This window comes from Zingiber officinale, chromosome 1B (assembly GCF_018446385.1).
Source record: "Zingiber officinale cultivar Zhangliang chromosome 1B, Zo_v1.1, whole genome shotgun sequence".
In the NCBI taxonomy this organism is placed as follows: Eukaryota; Viridiplantae; Streptophyta; class Magnoliopsida; order Zingiberales; family Zingiberaceae; genus Zingiber; species Zingiber officinale.
In genome coordinates, this window is record NC_055986.1 from 142,050,634 (window position 1) to 142,076,348 (window position 25,715).

At 46.2% G+C, this 25,715-nt stretch overlaps 2 protein-coding genes across 2 annotated transcripts; one reads left to right on the forward strand and one right to left on the reverse strand.

The window, feature by feature from the left end:
* Positions 1-720: 720 nt before the first annotated feature.
* On the forward strand, positions 721-1,989 carry LOC121982579 (NAC domain-containing protein 2-like). Its single transcript, XM_042535725.1, has 3 exons — positions 721-959; positions 1,053-1,345; positions 1,436-1,989. Exons 1-3 carry the CDS (start codon positions 779-781, stop codon positions 1,850-1,852), a joined length of 891 nt encoding a protein of 296 aa, XP_042391659.1. The 5' UTR covers positions 721-778; the 3' UTR covers positions 1,853-1,989.
* Positions 1,990-13,400: 11,411 nt separating this feature from the next.
* On the reverse strand, positions 13,401-22,955 carry LOC122042908 (WAS/WASL-interacting protein family member 1-like). Its single transcript, XM_042603305.1, has 3 exons — positions 22,753-22,955; positions 15,743-15,845; positions 13,401-14,135 (listed from the first exon to the last, which is right to left on the reverse strand). The coding sequence occupies exons 1-3, from the start codon at positions 22,953-22,955 to the stop codon at positions 13,401-13,403; spliced, it is 1,041 nt and encodes a 346-aa protein (XP_042459239.1).
* Positions 22,956-25,715: the final 2,760 nt, after the last annotated feature.

The window sequence follows — 25,715 nt, forward strand, 5'->3', positions numbered from 1 at the left end:
ATTATTTTGATTTATCGAATTCGATCTGATTGGAAATCTTGGTACGCCACTAATTAGAACATATATGCATGTTTGGCAAAATTTAGTTTTTTTAATGAATATTGAAAAAAAAAAAGTTGATTTGAATTTAACAGTCCGAACTCGCGATCGAATTAGTAAAAGGCCAGGTTGCACGTGAAGGCACCGGAACCGGAGCCACTTTATTGGAAATGAAGACGTCAGCAAGACGGTAGATCTTTCAAATATCGACCAAGTCACTCCCAATTCAATTGGACACCGTTCTTAAGATTCAATTTAGTGCAGCGTAATTTACTATTAAATCCAGCTCAAATACAGGCTTGATCGAATACACACCACGCGTAGCGAATCCAGGCTGCGACAGGTAAGCCAACCACGTGTCCAGTCAAAGTGACACGCGCTGGGTCGGCCGCCGCCACTGTCCGCCAAAATCTCGGGAATACGTGTCTGGCTACTGCCAATCCAGCGCGGCACAAGAGGGGAATCGAACACAGTGACGTCCGGCAGACAGACACACATATGTCATCTGCTCTTCCACCTCCAGACTCGGGCGTTCGACACGTATCCGGTCGGGAAATCCGAATGTCTTTTAAAATTCAACGCCGGTTTAGAAAATCATTCATGCACGTGTCCGAAGTGCCTGCCGCCCTACGCCCTACAACAATCATGAATCACCTCCACGACGCCCACCATAAATAATCCAGCAGCGGAGTCGCAACCGATACGAACTACGGAGATCAGCTCGAATCAGGAAGACGAGATGAAGGGGAGAATCGACGACGCCGAGGCCGGGCTGCAGCTGCCGCCGGGGTTCCGCTTCCACCCCACCGACGAGGAGCTGGTGCAGCACTACCTCTGGCGGAAGATCGCCGGCCACCGCATCCCCGCGCCCATCATCGCCGAGGTCGACCTCTACAAGCACAATCCGTGGGACCTTCCAGGTCAGCGATTCCATCCAGCGCCCAACTCTTCCTCTGTTTTTTCTTTCTTTCTATTTGCCTAATTTGATTTCTTGGGTGCGTTTACGCGAACAGGGTTGGCGTTGTATGGGAACAGGGAGTGGTACTTCTACACGCCAAGGGACCGGAAGTACCCCAACGGCTCCCGGCCGAACCGGGCCGCCGGGAGAGGCTACTGGAAGGCCACCGGAGCTGATAAGCCGGTGGCGGTGCCCGGCAGCATCGGCCGTACTCTGGGGATAAAGAAGGCTCTGGTCTTCTACCAAGGGAAAGCGCCCAAAGGGATCAAGACTGATTGGATCATGCACGAGTACCGCCTGATAGATTCCAGTCAATTACCGGCGAACAAGAGAGGCGGCAGCAAACGAGTAAGTCAAGTCTCCTATTCAATCGCTTCCTCTTCGAGATCAACTACTTTAGTAAGCCAATTGAAACTGACCGGACTCTTTCCTGTGCAGTTGGATGAGTGGGTGTTGTGCCGCTTGTACCACAAGAAGAACAGCTGGGACCAGATGCAGAAAAGGAGAGAGGCAGCAGCAGCATCATCCTTTGGAACAACAATGGAGTTGTCATCGAACTCTAGTCTCTGGACTGCCGAATCGGATGTCGAATCCAGAAATCGAATCCAGCCGGCAGGAATCAACCCATATCAGGTTTCTGAAGCAATTCATGATCAGCAGGGCAGAGCTGTAAATCCCACGAGCAGCAGCCTTCAAATGGTGGAAGGAATGAAAGAGGAGACAGATTGGATCATGGACTTGAACTTCGAAGGTTTTCAGAGTTCCATGGCAGAACTTGGATCCACATCTGAAATTGATGTCTCAGACCAGCAATACTACTATTCCACTTCGAGCTCGCTGCCGTATTGGAATTAGAGGGGAGACCGATTCGTTTATGTGTACATAGCATTGGTTAGAGGGGGAAAACACATGAGAATAAGAGATTCATTTTGTTAATTTGTTTGTTTGTGTTCTCACTTCAAAGAAGATGGCGGAATGGATTTACATTGTCGTAGAGGATTTGCTAGCTTTGCGAGAATGATTCTAATTTTGATGTAATAAATGGATAAAAGTAGGTTTATGCGCATTATTTTTACTGATTGCACTACAGCGTCATCAGAATTCCTCTATCTAACAGCCGTCGGATCACGGCATAACAGTCTGATGACCGCCCGATCTCGCCAGTGCTTTTGATTGCGATTTGTCGGTTAGCGAGGGAGCGCCAGAGAAGGAAAAGAAGCAGACGGAAGAAGAATTCCTAGCCCAAAACTGTTTTTGAATCGTTCTATAGGTTTCATAGAAAATTTGTGCTTTTGATTTATTAGCATATTTTCCCGGAGTTCTAAATGATGATGTCTGAAATGGGTGAACACATGTTGATTGGGTCAATGATATGTAAAGGTTAGGTAGTAAAGCTCCAAGCAATTGAACCATGAATGTTATATGTAGATATTTGTCGACGTTTAGTCTTCTTTGATGGAAAGAAGATGGCTTGGAATAGGAACAATATTAGTGGAGAAAGGAAACTAAAGAAAACGTACTAGTACTAGTGTCAGTGTGGATAAACACCAACTAAAATTGGAGCTTCTAGGTTAACAATAAAGCACCTTTTTGAAGCCGCAATGGTTTTGGACCTCATTTGATGAACTGATTGTAGGCGAGAGACCCCTTTTTGAAATAGATGATAGTAGATCTTGAAGTAGTATTGTTATTCACAAAATCAATCAGCTTCTTTATCTGCACCATGAGACCAATAGTTGAGGTAATAGTCTTCTTTTTTTTTTAAAAAAAAAACATAATAAAATGGTATTTCCAAAATCTTTGGAGATAACCTTTACCAAAACCACTTGTCTCTCAAACTATTACGTCAAATGTGTTTTAGAACTACTGTTCATTGTTGCTAATTGAAGATGAAGAGAAAGGTATAGTATTCAATTCAAGAGAACGGTAAAACAAGTGCTAGGCCTTTTGTAGTCAGATCTCTGATCTAATTAGTGACATCTCCACTCTTCAGTACTTGGCACTAGCAAAGATGTTTGATTATTCATTACACAAACCGCACGTGGTAGATACTCCACGCTGATCATAGAGTTTATCGAATAATGCCACAAGCTTTACATTTATTCAATTTTGTATGGCACCTATTAGTATGTTTGATCAACGTGTTCAATTTTTTATTCAAGCTTTACATTTATTCAATTTTTTATTGACGTGCCGATGTAGGAATTGATTTCCTGCATTGCTGTCTTCGCCCCTATCGAAAGAAAGAAAGCCCATGCATGAATCACCTGTCTTGGTGTATGTCGGTCTCTCCATAGTAGTTTATATTTATATTGAATATATATATTGGATGTAAAGACCAAAATATATATATATATATATATATATATATATATATATATATATATATATATATATATATAATTATTATAATACAGTGATGAAAAAACGAGATCTACCAAAAGATGGATCAAAGTAATAATATATATATATATATATATATATATATATATATATATATATATATATTTATTTATTTATTTATTTATATAATTATTATAATACAGTGATGAAAAAACGAGATCTACCAAAAGATGGATCAAAGTAATAATATATATATATATATATATATATATATATATATATATATATATATATATATATATATATATTTATTTATTTATATATTTATTATAATACATTGATGAAAAAAAAGATCTACCAAAAATGTAATATATATATATATATATATATATATATATATATATATATATATATTTATTTATTTATTTATTTATTTATATAATTATTATAATACAGTGATGAAAAAACGAGATGTATCAAAGATGGATCAAAGTAATAAAGAATGATTGACATGAAGATTAAAGTCAAAAAAGATAAAATCCATAGATCAAGTAAAGTCGGCCGAATATGTTAGCAAGGCTGAACGAACGGCATGCCTGATTCGAGCAAACGAGTAAGGTCGAATGATACACCCAGTCTCGGAAAGCTTGCAACCGAACGATTGAGACAACAATAAAATCCTCAGACCATCGGCTCGACCAACCGGACGACACAACCGGTTGGATGAAAGCCAATCCTCCTGCAATGGGGCATCCGAGTGAAGTGAGATTGCTTTGTTTAGCATGATTGAGCAGAGGCATCCCGGCCGAGCGGCCACCAGTCAGCTCACAGTGGAACCTACTTACGTATCTCATCATACTATTTTGGAGGTTTGTGCCACTGATAACAGAGCATGTTACGTAGGCACACTATAAAAGGAGTTCCCAACTTCCCATCTATAGGCGAAGGTATGCGCAACTTCATTATTCACACACTCTTTACTACAATATTCTTACTATTCTCCACTATACCGGAATTGACTTGAACGTCGGAGGGTCAATATCGGGAACTCCTTCTCAACTCAGTATTAACACCTTTTGTATTACAAAATTACACGGAGTCTTCATCTTGTCGACCTTCTAGTCATATCCTCAGCTGATCTTTTTGAAGAGGATCACATGATTGAATTAGGATAGCTAAATCAATTTAGTCTTTATAAATCCTTTGTTATTATAATCATGAGATCATATCTACAATGTATCTGTGTTCATATTTAAGCTGCAGGCATTTGTCTAGGCCGACCTAATGTAGCTAGCTTAGTTTTGCACATGCAATTGTTATGTGTGTAAACTGCACCTGTTCTATACGAAAAGTATGAAGATTGATCCCGTTCGAAATCTGAGTCAGACGGACCGTCGAGTGAGGTGGTGAGAATATTGACCGAGTCACGACATCTCGGAGGAGGGTGTGCTGAGATGACTTCCGTGTTGACCAAGTCTTCAGAAGTCCTGTGATCAACGCTACCTGCAACCAGTGACTGGGGCCCCCGGTCCCTGGTACCCCGAGGCTCGAGGCGGATCCAATGAACATATAAGTAACAGACTAAGCCATAAAATAATGAAAATACGTATGGAATATGAACGGAGAATGTACCCTGGCCCAGGGGGCGCCCTCGGATGGGACGCGGCTCGAGTTGTTGCGGCTCGAAAGAGTAGATGACTCTGATCAGGCTGGATCTGATGGTGAGGAGCCGAACGCAACACGACATTGGAAGTCGACCTGTAGATCGGGATAAGACACTGGCACGCAGGCCGGGAGGTACTATCGGCACGCAAACCGAGATAAGGCACCGGCACGCATACCGGAAGGTACTACCGGCACACAGACCGGGATAAGGCATCGACACGCAGATCGGGATAAAGGCACCGACACGCAGGCCAGGATAAAACATCGGCACGCAGACCGGGATAAGACTTCGGCACGCAGGCCAAGAGGTACTAGCAACACGAGCAGGGACACGAGATCAACACATAGACCGAGACACTAGGTCGGCACGCTGGCCAAGACACGAGATCGGCATGCAGGCCGGACTACACTATTGACACATAGATCAGGATAGGACATCAGCGCGCAGGCCGGGAGAAGACACCGGCATGTAGACCGAGATAACAACAGGAGCGGAGTACGATCAAATCAGTGGCGCTCAACAATAACCAAGGCACAAAGGCTGAAACACCACAACATACGAAGCTGGAATGAGATAACGGCACGAAGGTCGGCACCAAACGAGGCGGAATCGGAGCCGGGACGAAATCGACGTAAGGACGGTCGACACGTGGACTGTTGGCGCGTGGGGGTTGCTGGTCAGAGAGGCTAACGCGCGTGGAGGCGTGATGAGTCGAAGGAGGCGCTGGCAAGCAAGGCCGCGGTGCCCGATGACTGCCGGCTAGCGGGGCTGCTGCGTAAGGAATGGGAAAAAGGGGAGGGTTCTGTCCCAACGACGCTAGGGCTCAACGACGACGTGTACGAGAGCAAGAAGAGGAAAGGCACAACCTGTAAAATCCGATGTCCAAATAATAATTAAATAATAAGGTTATTAGACAAATAATCTTATTGGAATTTGTAGAAATTTTTAGAAATTTTCTGGGATTTAATTAGAGCTCATATGACGTACTTAGAGGGGATGAACAAATGGGTCCGAGAAAAAGCCTGTTTGGAATATCGGGAAGTGGGAGTTGATTGAAAAACTAATCTAGGGCTTAATCAAATATACCTAGGTTTATAAATTCCCTTTTTCTCTTCTTAGCCCGTGCCCTGGCCTCCCACACGGCGCCGCACCTCCTTCATCCCCGAGCTCCCTCCCTTTCGCGAATCTGCTCCCCAAAACCTGCCGACTACAAGCTCTGCCGAGTCCTCGTTCTCGTGCCCTCAGCCCGACGTCGCCGGCCTCCCCTACTTCTCACGTGGCCACCACAGCTGCGGCCTCGCTCCCTCACGCGGGTGCCAGTCGTCGAGCACAATAGCCGCCAGTGATCTCCTCCTCACGCGAGCTCCCTAGCCACCGAGCCACCGTAGACGCCGGCTCCTCTCTTCCTCGCACTCGACGCCGCCGACCCTCCTCCCTTTCCCTCTCGCGGCGTTGTGCCCTAGCAGTAATTTCGGTGGTAAGTGGTTAGTTATGGTTATGAATTTGGGCGTTCGCGTTTGATCTTATTTTGTTTAGTCTTTCGGATTGAGTTCTGGCCATCTTGATGGATTCAACTAGTTCTGTTTTTCAGTTAGCAATGGAATTTTGGGAATTTATTCGATTCAAGGGTAGGGAGCTAAACGTGATCAAAAACTTGGTTGGTTGTTTTGCAAGGATTCGGTGTTGATGGAATTGCTGGTTTCCATGAATTGGTTGTGAAGCAGTGGACGGAATTTGGTGGTGGTGTATGGTTTCGATTTTTTGTTCATGTTGCTGTGATAGTTTGATTTTGTTTTGGACAGATTTATTTTGGGTGTGAGATGTTGGCTTGATCTTGTATTCTAGTCTTTTGAAGGTTCCGAGTCTTAAGGTGGAAGTCATATTGTTTTGTATAACTTCTGATTCTTTGAGATGGTGCTGAATTCACGGGTTAAGGGAGGTTCTGATTCTTTTGGACGGCTGTGGATTTGTTTGGACAGATCCAAGGGTTGTGAATCAATCTTGATGTAGTTTTTGTTTGGCAAGACAACTTTGGATTGTTAGACAGATTTGCATATTTTGAATTAACCTTAAGGTTATTTTGGTTTCGACAGATAGCCTTGAATTCTCGATAGATTTGGAATTTCTGATTTGAGTGGTCTATTTGAAGTCGAGGTGAATTAATTAGGGTTAAATCAATTCGATTAAGGATTTATTGATTGAATTAATCGAGGTAAATCGACGATTAGTATTGATTAATAATCATTGCGATGGAGGGTTACCTTATCAGTTTTGGGAACTAGGCTTAGTTAGTGGATGTATAACATGATTAGCTAAACTGTACATTGTGTGATTTGCAGGATTTTGATTCGAGACGAGCAACTCGATGTGGGATTAATTAGCACGGTCTACGTATAAAGGCGGGTACTTCTTGCTTTGTTTTCTTTTAGTATTTTGACCTTGGTGCATGAATTATTTTGGATAAGGACTATTTTACCTTGACTCCACTCTTATTTTTCCTGCGCTTGATACTTCCACGCAATCTTTGAGAAATTCGTACCATATCTATACAGTCTCTTGTTATTGTCCATGATCAGTAGCAGATACTAGTTACCATGTTTGTTTGCTTTAACTGTTGCTTATTTATGTACGATATTGAGCATGTTGGCTTCATGTAGCATACCTGTTTCTGCTTATATATATATATATGATGACTGTTGCATTGTTCGCATCATGTCATTGCATGCATGTCGCACCCTCGGCCACTCGAGACAGTGGTAGCTGGAGTTGATGCTGCTTGTCCTGTCCTGCCGCACTCGGCCGCTCGTGTGAGTGGTAGCTGGAGTACGAGCAGCAGGGACCCCGTCGCAGATGTAGCTAGTTAGCTACTATGCAACTGTCCCCTCGGCCACTTGTGTGAGTGGTAGCTGGAGTGGTGTACAGTCTGTCACTGACCCGGCCTCTCGACCATACAGGGGTCATGGTGCAGAGAGGTGGGCGGGAGTGACTATCCGTGCATACGCTATTGTTATTATATTTGTTTTGGCTGCTGCTATCTATATATGCTGTTATTGCTTATTTACTGCTGTCGTTCACATATGCTGATATGCTTACTTGTGTTGAGATATATGCTCATTGGAAATGTTTAGTCATTGGATATTTGTATATACCTTGCTTATTACCTCTATAGTTATGAGCAGTACTGTAGCAGATTAGTATCAGTTCTGACCAACTATACCTAGCCTAGGATATGGTTTCAGGTACGAGCATTTATTTTGGTTCTATTGTAGTATCTGCTATTCCTCTTATGAGACTGTATTCCTTTTGGCATTCTCTATTGGTTTATTATGTTCATGCACTATCTCTTTTCTATACCCGCTGAGTTTCAATACTCACCACCCCGTAAAATGGTTTTCTTTCGCCAGGTAGCAGTAGATTATTCATGGATGCTTGGAGAGATGCCGTCTGCCAGTCCTGGGTCCCGCGTCATATTCGAAAATTGATTTTGGTTCTGTTTCTCTTTACTTGCATTTCGTATTCATTGGATTTGGTGTTGTGAGAACTATGTTTTGATACTTGTTGTGTGGACTTGATATTTGTGATGTTTTGATAACTTTGCAATTGTGGGTTTTCTCTTCGTTTTCTTTCCGCTGTACTTATTTTATTTCTTTTGTCCAGCCGAGTAGGCTGAGTATATTAAACTGCGTGGTTGTGTTGTTTCCATTTTCTATGGTACATATATTCCAGCCGAGTGTGGCTGATGTATATTTCGTATGTAGCAATGTTTCAGATTGTCCGCCGTACAAGGGAGGTGCTGCCGAAATTTCTTCGGGCAGGGACTCCCCCGGGGCGTGACAATTTAGTGGTATCAGAGCTTAGGTTTTGGCGAATCCTATTTTTATGTTTCAGGTTTTTGCGATTTGTTTCCATGTTTTGAATTTTCGAGTTAATCTGATACCAATTTGGTGGTATCAGAGCGGGTTTGTGATTCCTATTTTTTTTTGTATTTTGGATTTTCGATGTTGGGATGTGTGTGTTTGGAATGTCGATCTTGTTGTGATTTACAACTTTTCGAGTTAATCTGATACCAATTTAGTGGTATCAGAGCGGTTTCGATCTTGTTTCGGTTTATGATTTTTTTCGAGTTAATTTGATACCAATTTAATGGTATCAGAGCAGATATACGATGTTTGTTGGTTTTTTTGTATTCGGGATTTTGATCTTGTTGTGATTTACGATTTGTCGAGCTAATCTGATACCAATTTAGTGGTATCAGAGTCTGGTTCGAGTCAAATGCTGTGTTTTGTCTTTTGGGATTTCGATCTTGTTTCAATTTATGATTTTTCGAGTTGATTCCGTGTTCTGGGTTTTACGTTTTTTGAGATTTCGATTTGGCTTCGATTCTTCGATGTGACTTTCGAGTTTTGGGACCAGGCAGCGGCAGGAATCTCTGAGCTATAGGAAAGTAAGGTATATGTATGTAATTATCTTACCTTTTGGTGTTCACTACTTGGTGTAGGTTAATGTTAGATAAGATGGATATCACCGGAATTAGGATGTGGTTAGTTAGCTCTAGCTCCCTCCAATTTTGTTGGATGGGGGTTGCTGTTTTTACACCTGTAGTACTCCGTTATTGGTAGCTAGCATGATAACACTTAGGGAAATGTCATATTTTAGATGCTACGATAAGCTAGAAGATAAAGCAGCTAGAGATAATTCGGACTAGACTTATCTTAGTCTAGTTATCCTTGTTGTGGAGAAGTTTGGATAATGCAACATATTAAAAGATTTAGAAGATTTCCAGTTTTGGTTGATGGAAAATTATTCTATGATTATGTTACCTTAGAATTCAGAATTGGTTTATTTTGTGAGTTATTGACTTACCTAGCCTCAAATTATAGTATATGCTGTTCGTAACTTGAGCTCTGTCCATGCAACAGTGCATTTGTTTTCCCCTTTTGTTATTTCAATAAATATAAAATCTAAAGCCACTCTAAATTAAGAATAGTGGTAGATCTAAAAGGGTCTATCATAATGTCTCCATATGCCCAAGGTAAAGATTATTGCTGTAAGCTCGAAGCCATGGGTGAAAACTATTTATGTTGAGTAGATTTTTCCTTCAGTGATTGATAATGGATTATGGATTTTAGAGATAGTTAATTTATTCATAGTTGATTAGGTATCAGAGTCATCTTTTACGGTTAGAGGTTGGTTCATGATATTTGGTTGGAAAAGTATATGAGTATGTTGTTTAGTTGATTCCCTTAGATGGGGACCCTTGAGTTAAGTAGGAAATTTGGGGACCAAATTTTTATTAGTGGGGGAGAATGTAAAATCCGATGTCCAAATAATAATTAAATAATAAGGTTATTAGACAAATAATCTTATTGGAATTTGTAGAAATTTTTAGAAATTTTCTGGGATTTAATTAGAGCTCATATGACGTACTTAGAGGGGATGAACAAATGGGTCCGAGAAAAAGCCTGTTTGGAATATCGGGAAGTGGGAGTTGATTGAAAAACTAATCTAGGGCTTAATCAAATATACCTAGGTTTATAAATTCCCTTTTTCTCTTCTTAGCCCGTGCCCTGGCCTCCCACACGGCGCCGCACCTCCTTCATCCCCGAGCTCCCTCCCTTTCGCGAATCTGCTCCCCAAAACCTGCCGACTACAAGCTCTGCCGAGTCCTCGTTCTCGTGCCCTCAGCCCGACGTCGCCGGCCTCCCCTACTTCTCACGCGGCCACCACAGCTGCGGCCTCGCTCCCTCACGCGGGTGCCAGTCGTCGAGCACAATAGCCGCCAGTGATCTCCTCCTCACGCGAGCTCCTTAGCCACCGAGCCACCGTAGACGCCGGCTCCTCTCTTCCTCGCACTCGACGCTGCCGACCCTCCTCCCTTTCCCTCTCGCGGCGTTGTGCCCTAGCAGTAATTTCGGTGGTAAGTGGTTAGTTATGGTTATGAATTTGGGCGTTCGCGTTTGATCTTATTTTGTTTAGTCTTTCGGATTGAGTTCTGGCCATCTTGATGGATTCAACTAGTTCTGTTTTTCAGTTAGCAATGGAATTTTGGGAATTTATTCGATTCAAGGGTAGGGAGCTAAACGTGATCAAAAACTTGGTTGGTTGTTTTGCAAGGATTCGGTGTTGATGGAATTGCTGGTTTCCATGAATTGGTTGTGAAGCAGTGGACGGAATTTGGTGGTGGTGTATGGTTTCGATTTTTTGTTCATGTTGCTGTGATAGTTTGATTTTGTTTTGGACAGATTTATTTTGGGTGTGAGATGTTGGCTTGATCTTGTATTCTAGTCTTTTGAAGGTTCCGAGTCTTAAGGTGGAAGTCATATTGTTTTGTATAACTTCTGATTCTTTGAGATGGTGCTGAATTCACGGGTTAAGGGAGGTTCTGATTCTTTTGGACGGCTGTGGATTTGTTTGGACAGATCCAAGGGTTGTGAATCAATCTTGATGTAGTTTTTGTTTGGCAAGACAACTTTGGATTGTTAGACAGATTTGCATATTTTGAATTAACCTTAAGGTTATTTTGGTTTCGACAGATAGCCTTGAATTCTCGATAGATTTGGAATTTCTGATTTGAGTGGTCTATTTGAAGTCGAGGTGAATTAATTAGGGTTAAATCAATTCGATTAAGGATTTATTGATTGAATTAATCGAGGTAAATCGACGATTAGTATTGATTAATAATCATTGCGATGGAGGGTTACCTTATCAGTTTTGGGAACTAGGCTTAGTTAGTGGATGTATAACATGATTAGCTAAACTGTACATTGTGTGATTTGCAGGATTTTGATTCGAGACGAGCAACTCGATGTGGGATTAATTAGCACGGTCTACGTATAAAGGCGGGTACTTCTTGCTTTGTTTTCTTTTAGTATTTTGACCTTGGTGCATGAATTATTTTGGATAAGGACTATTTTACCTTGACTCCACTCTTATTTTTCCTGCACTTGATACTTCCACGCAATCTTTGAGAAATTCGTACCATATCTATACAGTCTCTTGTTATTGTCCATGATCAGTAGCAGATACTAGTTACCATGTTTGTTTGCTTTAACTGTTGCTTATTTATGTACGATATTGAGCATGTTGGCTTCATGTAGCATACCTGTTTCTGCTTATATATATATATATGATGACTGTTGCATTGTTCGCATCATGTCATTGCATGCATGTCGCACCCTCGGCCACTCGAGACAGTGGTAGCTGGAGTTGATGCCGCTTGTCCTGTCCTGCCGCACTCGGCCGCTCGTGTGAGTGGTAGCTGGAGTACGAGCAGCAGGGACCCCGTCGCAGATGTAGCTAGTTAGCTACTATGCAACTGTCCCCTCGGCCACTTGTGTGAGTGGTAGCTGGAGTGGTGTACAGTCTGTCACTGACCCGGCCTCTCGACCATACAGGGGTCATGGTGCAGAGAGGTGGGCGGGAGTGACCATCCGTGCATACGCTGTTGTTATTATATTTGTTTTGGCTGCTGCTATCTATATATGCTGTTATTGCTTATTTACTGCTGTCGTTCACATATGCTGATATGCTTACTTGTGTTGAGATATATGCTCATTGGAAATGTTTAGTCATTGGATATTTGTATATACCTTGCTTATTACCTCTATAGTTATGAGCAGTACTGTAGCAGATTAGTATCAGTTCTGACCAACTATACCTAGCCTAGGATATGGTTTCAGGTACGAGCATTTATTTTGGTTCTATTGTAGTATCTGCTATTCCTCTTATGAGACTGTATTCCTTTTGGCATTCTCTATTGGTTTATTATGTTCATGCACTATCTCTTTTCTATACCCGCTGAGTTTCAATACTCACCACCCCGTAAAATGGTTTTCTTTCGCCAGGTAGCAGTAGATTATTCATGGATGCTTGGAGAGATGCCGTCTGCCAGTCCTGGGTCCCGCGTCATATTCGAAAATTGATTTTGGTTCTGTTTCTCTTTACTTGCATTTCGTATTCATTGGATTTGGTGTTGTGAGAACTATGTTTTGATACTTGTTGTGTGGACTTGGTATTTGTGATGTTTTGATAACTTTGCAATTGTGGGTTTTCTCTTCGTTTTCTTTCCGCTGTACTTATTTTATTTCTTTTGTCCAGCCGAGTAGGCTGAGTATATTAAACTGCGTGGTTGTGTTGTTTCCATTTTCTATGGTACATATATTCCAGCCGAGTGTGGCTGATGTGTATTTCGTATGTAGCAATGTTTCAGATTGTCCGCCGTACAAGGGAGGTGCTGCCGAAATTTCTTCGGGCAGGGACTCCCCCGGGGCGTGACACAACCTGCAGCCGGCGGTGGCGCTGGAAGGGAGTATGAGAAGAAGGCCTCCTTTGGCTCCTGTTGGCGGCGAAGAGAAAGAGAGGGAGAGGGAGGAAGTGGTTGCTGCCGGCGTCGGATTATAGGTAGCGGAGGTGGCTGGAAGTTGCTGCCAGCGAGAGAGGAAGGAGAGAGGAGCAGTGGCCGGTCAGGCAACAAAGAGAAAGAGAGGGAGAGGGAGGAAGTGGTTGCTGCCGGCTTCGGATTATAGGCAGCGGAGGTGGCTGGAAGTTGCTGCCAGCAAGAGAGGAAGGAGAGAGGAGCAGTGGCCGGGCGGCGGCATCACGAGGAGGAAAGGGGCAGTGATCTGCCGGCAACGGCGCAGTGAGGAGGAAACGATGGCGCAGCGAGGGGGAGGAAGGAAGAGAAGAGGCAGTGCTGTGGCTGACGTCAGTCGTCACCGGTAGAGCACGTGAGGAAGAAGAAGAGGTGCGGCGACTTGAAGAAAAGGAGGCGTCCAGAGCTCGGCGAGAAGGAGAGTCAGGGGCATGCCTCATCGGCGGTGATGGTCGGCCGCTGCGACGAGGAGGCAAGTAGGAGCGTGGTCGGAGCGCAGCTGTGGATGCTGGTGTCGATCCCTCGTGCTGGCGACGTTGGCGAGGAATGCGAGGACGAAGAAGATGATCTTCCTCTTGGTCCTGTGGGCGGCGGAGAGAAAGAGAAGGAGAGGGAGGAGTGGTGGAGGCCGACGGCGCCGGCGTCGACACCGGCGAGGGTGTCGCGAGAGCATGAGGAAGAAGACCTTTTCCTTCTGTTGGCGGTGGCGGCGTCCCACGAACCCAAACCCCCCTCTTTCGCATGCTACAGTGCCACACCTAAAACCCCAAAACTCCACACCTGTCAAAAGACAAAATTGCCCCTCCTCTCCCTCATAATTCCTTTCCTGCCATTAAGCCATAACCGTATCACAAGCCTCCCCTTCAAGTCTAGTCGAAGGAGGCACAAGTCCGACTGACTAGACCACGTCCAAAACAAAATCACTACCGAACGCGAAATCAGATCGTTGGATTCGTCTTATTACGTCGAACGAGTAATTGTGGCGATGCTGAGCAAGGGACCCAAATAGAATCGAGCGAGTGACGAGAAATCGCGATCGACCAATAGAGAGACTGATCGACGAGCGAAGCCGTGAGCGTGACTAGGAAAGTGCCGACCGAGCGACGATAAATCGCGACCGAGCAATGGAGAGAATGACGGACGAGCAAAACCATAATCGTGACCGAGCGAGTGTCGACTGAGCGACAGCGAATCGCAACCTGACAATAAAGAGAAATGACGGATGCGCAAAATCATGATCATGATCGAGTGTGTGCCGACCTAGCGACAATAAGTTGCGACCGGGCTATAGAGAGACGGACCAACGAGTAAGGCCTTGAGCGCGACCTGAAAAATGACGACCGAGTGGCCAAAAAAAAGTCAAGCGAGTCGAAAGATAATGGACGAGCGGTGTCGAGCGCGTGCTCGGACGACAATAAATCACGACCGGGTGATCGAAAAGTGTCAACCGGGAAACCGAGAGAATGCCTATATGGCAGAATAAGACCGAGCGAGCGATGTCGAGTGCGTAACCGAGAAAAACATTAAGCGATGTGTCGATCGGCGTAAAGCGAGTAGCCGAGTGGCACCAGTGAGTGGTCGAGCCAATGGCCAAGCAACAGCGATGGGCGAAACGTGAAGGGCGAGTGTCGGGCAGAGCGACGAGGGGAGCGAAAGTATGATGGGTGCCAGGCAGAGCAGCGAGCGGAATGGTGAGTGCCGACCGAGCCACAACGGTGAGCGAAACACGGATGCTGAGTGCCGGGCAGAGCGGTGAGTGAAGCAAATATGATGAGTGCACGGCAGATCGGCAAGTGAGCGGTGAGTACCAACTGAGCCACAGCGGTGAGCGACCTGCTAAGGATGAGTGTCGGGCAGAATGACGAGTGCAGCGATGAGTGCCGATCGAGCCACAGCGGTGAGCGAAACGTGGATGCTGAGTGCCGGGCAGAGCAGCTAATGAAGCGAGTACGCGATGGGTGCCAGGCAAAGCGATCAATGAAGTGAGTGTGGTGGGTGTCAAGTAGAGCGGTGAGTGCGCGAATGGTGAGACCGATAGTCTGCTACTCTGGTCCGAGACCGATGGCGATAGTCTGCTGCTCCAGTCCGAGACCGGTGGCGATAGTTTGCTGCTCCGGTCCGAGACCGGTGGCGATAGTTTGCTGCTCCGGTCCGAGATCGGTGGCGATAGTTTGACCTCGAACGAGGGAGATATGAAATCCAATAAGCTGGTCCAAGACCAGTGAAAACCGCTCAACCCTGAACAGGGAAGATATGAAATCCGATAAGCTGGTCTGAGACCAGTGAAAACCGCTCGACCCCGAATGGGAGAGATAAGACCTATCGGCCAGCTGAAGCTCCGCTCGATCCCTCGACTCTCGAATACCGGTGGAGTGAGGGTAAAAGATAAAGGGCGTGAAGCCGATATAAGGGAGCAGAGCTCATAGCCATAGAAGGAAGCATAGCACCGTGGGTGAAGGGAGCAACACCTGAAGATGTAAGAGGCTGCACAACAAGTGAATGATGCAGAGCATATAATAATAATAGAATGAATCGCCTATAGCAATAGGCGGATGCTGAGCCCCATGATAAAGGGTGCAGAGCCTATAATAATAAGGGGATGTAGAGCCTCATGGTGAAGGGTGCAGAGCCTATAATACACCTGATCGGGGAGCTAGGCCCCTGGTCCCTGATTAGAGAGTAAAACCCCTAACCTGTAATCAAAGAGTGAGACCCTTAGATCCTGACCGGGAAGTCGTACTGCGAGTCAATGATCGGGGAGCTGTGTCCCTAGTGCATGAGCGGGGAGCTGTGTCCCAAGTGTTTAAGCTGGGAGCTGTGTCCGAAGTGTATGTGCGGGGAGCTGGGCCCCTAGTGTTCGATCAAAAATCGAAGGCTCTAGTCTTTGATCAAGGAACTAGGATCTTACTCTCTTATCAGGGAGTTATAACAGCTCCTATAACCGTAAAAAGAGAGCAGATCTAGTAATCATACATGATCGGGAAGTCGTGCCAACCGGCTAAGGGTTTGTCTCGGTCCCTTAACTCCTGAATACCCGTGGAGTCAGGGAAAAACATAACGGAAAAACTAACCTGTCAGCCAGCTGAAGCTCCACTCGATCCCTCGACTCCCGAATACCGGTGGAGTGAGGATAGAAGATAATATGTGCGTCGAGATCCTCCGGGATTGTGATAATAGCAGAGAACCTCCCGACATCGTCCATCTTCACGTTCCAGAACAGGTGAAGGATGTTCCCACAGACGGCGCCAAATTGATCCCGTCCGGAAGCTGAGAGATCAAATTTGGACGGGATCAAATTTGGCACCGTCTGTGGGAACATCCTTCACCTGTTCTGGAACGTGAAGATGGACTACGTCGGGAGGCTCTCTGCTATTATCACAATCCCGGAGGATCTCGACGCACATATTATCTTCTATCCTCACTTCACCGGTATTCGGGAGTCGAGGGATCGAGTGGAGCTTCAGATGGCTGACAGGTTAGTTTTTTCGTTATGTTTTTTCCCTGACTCCACGGGCATTTGGGAGTTAAGGGACCGAGACAAACCCTTAGTCGGTTGGCACGACTTCCCGATTAGGTACGCTACAGGCTCTGTTCCCTTTTTACGATTATAGGAACTGATATAGCTCCATGATAAGAGAGTAAAATCCCAGTTCCTTGATCAAAGACTAGGGCCTTCGATTTTTGATCGGACACTAGGGGCCCAGCTCCCCGCACATACACTTGGGACACAGCTCCCCGCTCATACACTAGGGATACAGCTCCCTGATCATTGACTCGCAGTACCACTTCCCGATTAGGATCTAGGGGCCTCGCTTTTTGATTACAGGCTAGGGGCCTTACTCTCCGATCAGGGACTAGGGTTCCAGCTCCCCGATCAGGTGTGTTATAGGCTCTGCTGTTGGGTTTTTCGGGCCGTAAAAACCGCTTTTTGCGTTGCGAAAACCCCGAAATTCCCATGCCACGGATCCGTGCGAAGAAATAAAATTTCATATACATATTTTCTAAGCCTAGATCTACTTTAGATCTACAAGATAAAGAGGTTACCCTTGATGTGAAGCCCTTTACGTAATCCCGCTTGTCCAAGGTTCGCCGGATCTCGAGAGTATCAAAGTAGATACTCCTCTATGTGTATCCACACAAGCAAGAGATGGAGAAAAACCACTAGGATGTGCTAGCACCCTTGATGGTCACGGCAAGGAGGAGGAGAGGGAGAGAAGAAACCTAGAGAGGAAGAAGAAGAAATGAATGAGAATGAATTCTCACCTTATGTAACTACCAAGTGGCCGACCACTTTAGGCTTATAAACTCCCATGGAATATCAAGAGTCAAGTCACTTGATCTCCTCCATGAGGTGGCATTTGGTCAAGTCAAACTTGACCAAATGAAGAAGCCTTGATGATGTGGCATTGGTCAAGTCAAAGTCAAGTCAAAACATGACTCTTCATTTTCCTACTTGAGTCAAGTCAAACTTGACAACTTCTCTCCCTTGGTTGATCTAATCTAACCATTAGTTCAAGCCAATTTTAATTTAATGAATCTCTATTCATTGAATTAAATTAATTAAATGAGTCTAAATCCAAATTAGACTCACTTAACACATGAACCAAATTGAGTCCAACTCAATTAGCTTAATTTGGATTACTCTTAATCCAATTTGGTTCATCACATGAACATAATCCTTTAGGTTCATCAAATGAACCTAATCTCCATCTAATTTCCCTTTGTGTGTGACCCTATAGGTTCTTGTAACGTTGGCAATGCTCCTAAATCCATTTAGAAGCATAAGTAATGAGCGGTATCTAGCAACACATCATTACTACCCAAGTTACAAGAATGTTGAGATCGAACATCACCTTGTGACTACTAATTGTGACTCCTCACAATATATGACATTGTCCTTCTATCCTAGACATCTAGATTGATCAATATGAGGTATAGACCGTGTCATCCTCTAATCAATCTAAATCTTGAACTCCAAGTAGACTCACTCAATCAAATGAGCTCAATATCTCATATTGACTCATTTGGGCATGGTCATGCACTTAGTGGTCTTACTCTATCAAGAATATCGATGTCACTCCCATCATATAGGAGGGATAGATCCTATCTACATCACTCACATCTCTCCGCATAATTTGTTACATACCCAGTAATCGCCTTTATAGTCCACCCAGTTACGGGTGACGTTTGACGATGCCAAAGTATGTAACTCCTTATGTAGGGAACCATGGTGACTTCAGGTCCAAGGACTAGTAGTCATACTAATAGCCACATAAGAAAGTATATGACACTCATATAACGATCCATGATACTTTCTCATGGCGGATCATTCAGTATACATTCTCCAATGCATACCCATGTGTCAACTTGATATCTCCATATCCATGACTTGTGAGATCAAGTCATCGAGTTGACCTACATGCTAGTCTCGTCGCATTAACATTGTCCCTGAATGTTAATACTTGACTAGGAATGATTAAGAGTAGTGTTCCCTATATCATCTCACTATCGATTCAACTAATCGATTGATATAGGTAAGAACCTTCTACTCAAGGACGCTATTATACTTAGTTATTTGGCACTAATACAAGTAAGTATAATAACCAAAAATAAATGCCTTTATTTATATACAAGAATATGATACAACGAGTCCATACAACAATCATCAAATGATTGGCTCTAGGGCTCTAACTAACATCTGCACCCTTCACCATGAGGCTCTGCATCCTCTTACTGCTACATGCTCTACACCCTTCACTATGAGGCTCTGCATCCTCTTATTGCTACAGGCTTTGTACCCTTCACCATGGGGCTCAACATTCTCTTGCTGCTATAGGCGCTTCACTCTATTATTATTATATGTTTTTTGAATCCTTCACTTGTTGTGTAGCCTCTTACATTTACAGGTGTTGCTCCCTTCACCCACGGTGCTCTGCTTCCTTCTATGGCTATGGGCTCTGCTCCCTTATATCGGCTTCACACCCTTTATCTTCTCCCCTTACTCCATGGGTATTTGGGAGTTGAGGGACCAAGACAGATCCTCAGTCGGTTGACACCACTTCGCGATCAGGTATGATAAAAGCTTTATTCCCTCATATTGCTACGAGCTCCGCTTTTATGGACTTCAAGGTTTATCCTCGGTCTCTGACCAGAGTGTCACCACCGGTCTCGAATCGGAGTCTCGCTAACGATCTCTCGGTCGGACTTCTAGACCAATTCTCGGTCGAGCTGCTAGACCAATTCTCAATCGGGCTTCTAGATCAATTCCTGGTCAGACCTCCAGATCAATGCCTGGTCAGACCTCCAGCTTAATGTCTGGTGAGACATACAGATTGCTTCTTTGTCAGGCCTTTAGATTGTTTTCTGGTCAGGTCTCCAGATCAATTCCTGGTCAGACTTCCAGAGTAATTCCTGATCAGGTCTCCAGATCAAGTCCTGGTCAGACATCCAGATCAATTCTTGGTCAGGTCTCCAGATCAAGTACTGGTTAGGCCTTCGGATCACCTCCCGGTCGGGATTCCAGACTCTCGTCCCAGTGCGAGTTATAAGTGAGCATGCTCTCATGCCCAACGACCTTCCTGGTCGGGTCCCAGACTTTCGCTCCAGTGCGAGTTATAAGTGAGCACTGCTCTCACGCCTCCAGACTCTCGCCCCCGTGAGAGTTATAAATGAGCACTGCTCTCACGCTTCCAGACTCTCGCCTCAGTGTGAGTTATAAGTGAGCATTCTCTCACGCTTCCAGACTCTCACCTCAGTGCGAGTTATAAGTGAGCATGCTCTCACGCCCAACAACCGGAAGGTCGGTGTCCTAGACTCTCGCCCCAGTGCGAGTTATAAGTGAGCATGCTCTCACGCCCAAGGACCGACAGGTCGGTGTCCCAGACTCTCGCCCCAGTTCGAGTTATAAGTGAGCACTACTCTCACGCCCAACGACCTTCCCGGTTGGGTCCCAGACTCTCGCCCCAGTGCGAGTTATAAGTGAGCACTGCTCTCACGCTTCCAGACTCTCGCCTCAGTGCGAGTTATAAGTGAGAATGCTCTCACGCTTCCAGACTCCCGCCTCAGTGCGAGTTATAAGTGAGCATGCTCTCATGCCCAATGACCGGCAGGTCGGTGTCCCAGACTCTCGCCCTAGTGCGAGTTATAAGTGAGCACTGTTCTCACGCCCAACGACCTTCCCGATCGGGTCCCAGACTCTCGCCCCAGTGCGAGTTATAAGTGAGCATGCTCTCACGACCAATGACCTTTCGGTTGGCATTGACTCACTCGCCGCTCTGCCCGGCATGCATCACACTTGATTCACTTGCCGCTCTGCCCGACACTCAGCTCATGTTTTCACTTACTGCTGTTGCTTGGTCGACACTCGCCACTCACTTGCAGCTCTGCCTGACACTCATCACACTTGATTCACTTGTCGCTCTGCCCGGCACTCTTAGCTCACGTTTTCACTCACTGCTGTTGCTTGGTCGGCACTCGCCACTCACTTGCAACTCTGCCTGACAATCATCACACTTGATTCACTTGCCGCTCTGCCCGGCACTCTCAGCTCACATTTTCACTCACTGATGTTGCTTGGTCGGCACTCGCCAGTCACTTGCAGCTCTGCTTGACACTCATCACACTTGATCCACTTACCGCCCGGCCCGGCACTCTCAGTTCGCATTTTCGCTCACCACTGTTGCTCGGTCGACATTTATTGTTCACTAGCCGCTCTGCTCAGCACTCATCATTCGCGTTTTACTCATCATTGTCGCGCGGTCAGCACTCGTTCGGTCATGATCATGGCTTTGCTCGTCTGTCATTCTCTTTATGGCCAGGTCGCGATTCATTGTCACTCGGTCGGCACTCACTCGGTCTCGTTCTTTATTGCCAGGTCGCGATTCACTGTCGCTCGTTCGGCACTCGCTCGGTTATGCTCTTTATTGTCAAGTCGCGATTTACTGTCGCTCGGTCGACCCTCGTTTGGTCACGATCTTTGCTCGTCCATCACTCTTTGTTGACAGGTCGTGATTTACTGTCGCTCGATCGGCACTCGCGCGGTCACGCTCTTTATTGTCAGATCGCGATTTACTATCGCTCGGTCGATACTTTTTCGATCGCGCTCATGATTTGGCTCGCTCATCATTTTCTTTACTGCCAGGTCGTGATTTACTATTGCTCGGTCGACACCTCCCGGGTCGCGCTCATGACTTCGCTCATCGATCTGTCTCTCTATTTCTCGGTCGTAATTTATCGTCGATCAACCGATATTTTTTCGATCGCGCTCACGTCTTCGCTCGTCGATCCGTCTCTCTATTTCCCGGTCGCGATTTATCGTCGCTCGGTCAGCACTTTCCTGGTCGCACTCACGGCTTCGCTAGTTCATCCCTCTCTCTATTTGCCCGGTCGCGATTTATCGTCGCTCGGTCAACACGTTCTTGGTCGCGCTCATGGCTTCGCTAGTTCATCCCTCTCTATTTGCCCGGTCGTGATTTATCGTCACTCGGTCAGTATTTTTTCGGGCACTCTCACGGCTTGGCTCGTCCATCACTCTCTCTATTGCCTGGTCGGGGTCTACTGTCGCTCGAACAACATTTTCTCGGTCTCGCATTTGATACTGCTCACCCATCGTCATTCGACTCGCTCAGCATTTTTTGATAGCCAGGTCAGCATTATTCGATCGTTCAATCGTCCTATCGCTCGGGTACCCTTCAGATGTTCGATCGAATTCTGGGTTGGTTGTCATTCTATTCAATATTCATAGCCTGGTCGACAGTTATGGTTTGCGGCTCACTCGTTGTTCTGCCCCTACCGTCGTCTGCGTCTCTTTCGTCGTTCTGTCACACACTCGTTGCTCGTGTCTCACTAGTCACTGGGCCCTGCATTCATCGCCAGGACGGTACTTGTTTTTTACTTCTCGCTCAGCAATCGCTCTGCTTAGCATCGTCCGATTGCTCGCTCGATATCGCTCGGCATTCGCCAGATCGCTCTTTTGACACTCACAAGATATGTCTTTTGTCGCTCAGTCGGCGCTTATTCTTTTCGTCGCTCTGCCAGGTACCCGTCGTCCATAGCTACTCGTTCGACGTTAGGTGACAGCCCCGCGATACGACTCTGCATTCAGTAGTGATTCCGTGTTTCATGTGGATGGGTCTAGTTAGTTGGACTTGCGCCTCCTTCGACTAGATTTGAGGGGGAGGCTTGTGATATGGAGATAGGGTAGAGGTGTGATTAAGTGGAGAGGAGAGGGCATTTTGGTCCTTTGGGGGGTTAGGGCTTTAAGGAGAGAAAGGAGGCACTGTAGCATGCAAGGTTCCCTTCCCTCTTCGTGGCTTTGCTTCGCCGCTGCCACAAAAATGAAGCCAACTCCTTCTTCCTCTCTCTCTCTCATGCTACTTGCCGGCGCCGGCCGCCCACCTTGCTTCCTCCTCCTTCCCCTCGTCGGCGTCGGCTGCCACCTCTCTTCTCCTCCTCTTTTCGCCGCAACCGACAGCCGGAACAGTGCGTGTTTTCTTCTCCGCCACTAGCCCCCTCATGCGACGTTCCTCGCTGGCGTCACCACCGGCCGCCACCTCGCTTCCTCTCCCTCTTCTCCTCATGACGCTAGCTACAGCTTTCTTCTCCCTCTCTTCTCCCGCTGGACACATTGCCGCTGCCACGAACAGAAGGCCGCCTTCACGACAGCCAGCTGCCGCGTCTCCCCTTCCTCGTCCTTCTCCTCCTCGCGACGCCACCGCGGGAATGACGCCGCCTCCCTTCCTCTCCTTCTGTCACGCTCCTCGTCGACGTCGTCACCACCGGGGAGAGAGGAGGGGAGGAGTTCCCTTCTTCGATGCTCGCTGGACCACCCATGCCGCATGCACCTTGCACACCTGTCGCTAGACAAATTACCTTCGGCGCTGCCTTCCTCCTATAGCCTCCATTCGTTGCTACCCCCTTCCGCTAGCAGCCTACACTCGCCGCAACCTCCCTGGCCGGCAACCACCACACATCAGCAGTCCATACGTCGGCGGGTCCCTTAGCACCGAGCTGGCCACTATTACTGTTGTCACCGATTTGAGCGTCTTCCGGTCCCGTCGTGTGTTGGCCTTCGTGTCGTTATCTCGTTTCAGCTTCATATGTTGTGGTGCTTTGGCCTTCGTGCCTTGGTTATTGTTTGGCGTCATTGATTTAACCATATTCCGCTCTTGTTGTTTTTGTTGGGGTTGCAAGGTTGCAAACATAGTCCCATATTGAAAACACATGGAAAAAGATCATGGGTTTATAAGAAAAAGATATCTCCATTGGCATGAGGCCTTTTGGGTAGAGCCCAAGAGCAAAACCATGAGGGCTTAGGCCCAAAGTGGACAATATCATGTCATTGTGGAGATATCTAAATTCTTTTCGATCCTACAATTGGTATTAGAGCCCGGACTGCCAGAAGGTTTAACCGCCGACTGTGCACAAGAGCTATGGTCTGATTGAACCATGTGAGTACAATATTGACCTCGAACAAAGAAAGTGGGGGCTCCTATGTTCGGATCAAGAGGACCAGACACCAGGCAGGAAGTCCTAGTACGTCGGGTGGACCGAGGGGCAGGAAGTCCTAGTTACGGCTAGGCAAGGAAGTCCTAGTAGGTCGGGTAGACCGAGGGGCAGGAAGTCCTAGTAGGTCGAGTAGACCGAGGGGCAGGAAGACCTAGTGGGTCGAGGATCGGACGTGGGAAGCCCATGGTCCTTTGTTTGAGGGGGGGATTGTTGGGGTTGCAAGGTTGCAAACATAGTCCCATATTGAAAACACATGGAAAAAGATCATGGGTTTATAAGAAAAAGATATCTCCATTGGCATGAGGCCTTTTGGGTAGAGCCCAAGAGCAAAACCATGAGGGCTTAGGCCCAAAGTGGACAATATCATGTCATTGTGGAGATATCTAAATTCTTTTCGATCCTACAGTTGGTGCAACATCCCTCAGGTCAAGGTTGACCTGGTTGACCAAGCTGAGTCTTGGTTTGAGTTTAGATGTTTGACAATAAGAAATTGATTGAAGAAGAGTCAAGTAGGTCAAGGTTGACCGGATACTTGACTGGGAAGTCCTAACTGGGATGTTAGGTAGAATGAAAGTCCTGGTGAGTGAAGCCAGGTGAAAGCCCTAGTGAGTGAAGCTAGGCAGATGGGAAACCCTAATGAGTGAAGCTAGGTGAAAGCCCTAGTGAGTGAAGCTAGGCAGATGGAAAACCCTAGTGAGTGAAGCTAGGTGAAAGCCCTGGTGAGTGAAGCCAGGCAAGGGAAAATCCAGATGGATCAAGGATGATCGGACATCTGGTCCAAGTAGGTCAAAGGATTGACTGGATACTTGGCACATGAAATCCAGATAGGTCAAAGGGATTGACCGGACATCGATGGAAGTCCAAGTAGGTCAAAGGAGTGACCGGATACTTGGCATGAATAGAAAAGTCCAAGTGGGTCAAAGGATTGACCGGACACTTGGTGGAAGTCCTAGCGGTCAAAGGAGTGACCGGATGCTAGGCATGATGTACCAACAGTCAAGGTTGACCGGTGTTGGTTTGGTAGGCTTGGGACTTGGTTTTGGGCAAAACCATGATCGGATCGATCGATGGATCGATCCAAGCCTTCCTAGCGACAGAGCTCCGGATCGATCCCCGTGAGATTCGTCCCAATCGATCGGTGGATCGATTGGGAGGCGTCGCTCGCGCGATAAGCGCCGGATCGATCCATGGATCGATCCGGGATCGATTTGGAAGGGCCGGATCGATCCGTGAATCGATCCAAAGCCTCCCGATCGATGGGAACATTCAAATCGATCGGATTCGACCGCTACGTCGATAAAGGCCGCAGCGCACGATTCCTTGCATCGCTTCACCGAATCACCTGGATCTCTCGCCAACTCCTCCACAGCGCTCTCAAAGATCAGATCGCCAGTTCTTAAAGGATCTTGGAAGCTTTCCAAGTCAAGAGGCGGATCAAAGGCAAGAAGAGAAGCTAGGGTTAGGGTTTTCTGTACTCATTGTAAGCTTTGCGCTTGTATTTTGTTTCCCTTTCCTTTCTTCTTGTACTGAGAGTTTTGTAAGGCTTCTCCGCCTTTGGTAGTTACCATAAAGGAGTGTTATTCATAGTGGAGGGTGTGTGCGTGGTGTGGATCCTTGGATTAGTCACCTCTTGTGAGGTGAATACCAAGTAAACCAACCTTGTTAGCGTTGTGTGATTGTTTCTGTTATTTTCCGCTGCATATCCTTGAAGAAACAAGCAACGCCGAGCAACGAGCGAACGCGACGAGCTATTCACCCCCCCCCTCTAGCTACTTTTGGTCCTAACAGTTTTCCTGGTCTACATGCAGGTGTTTCATCTCGGCCTGTGTGCC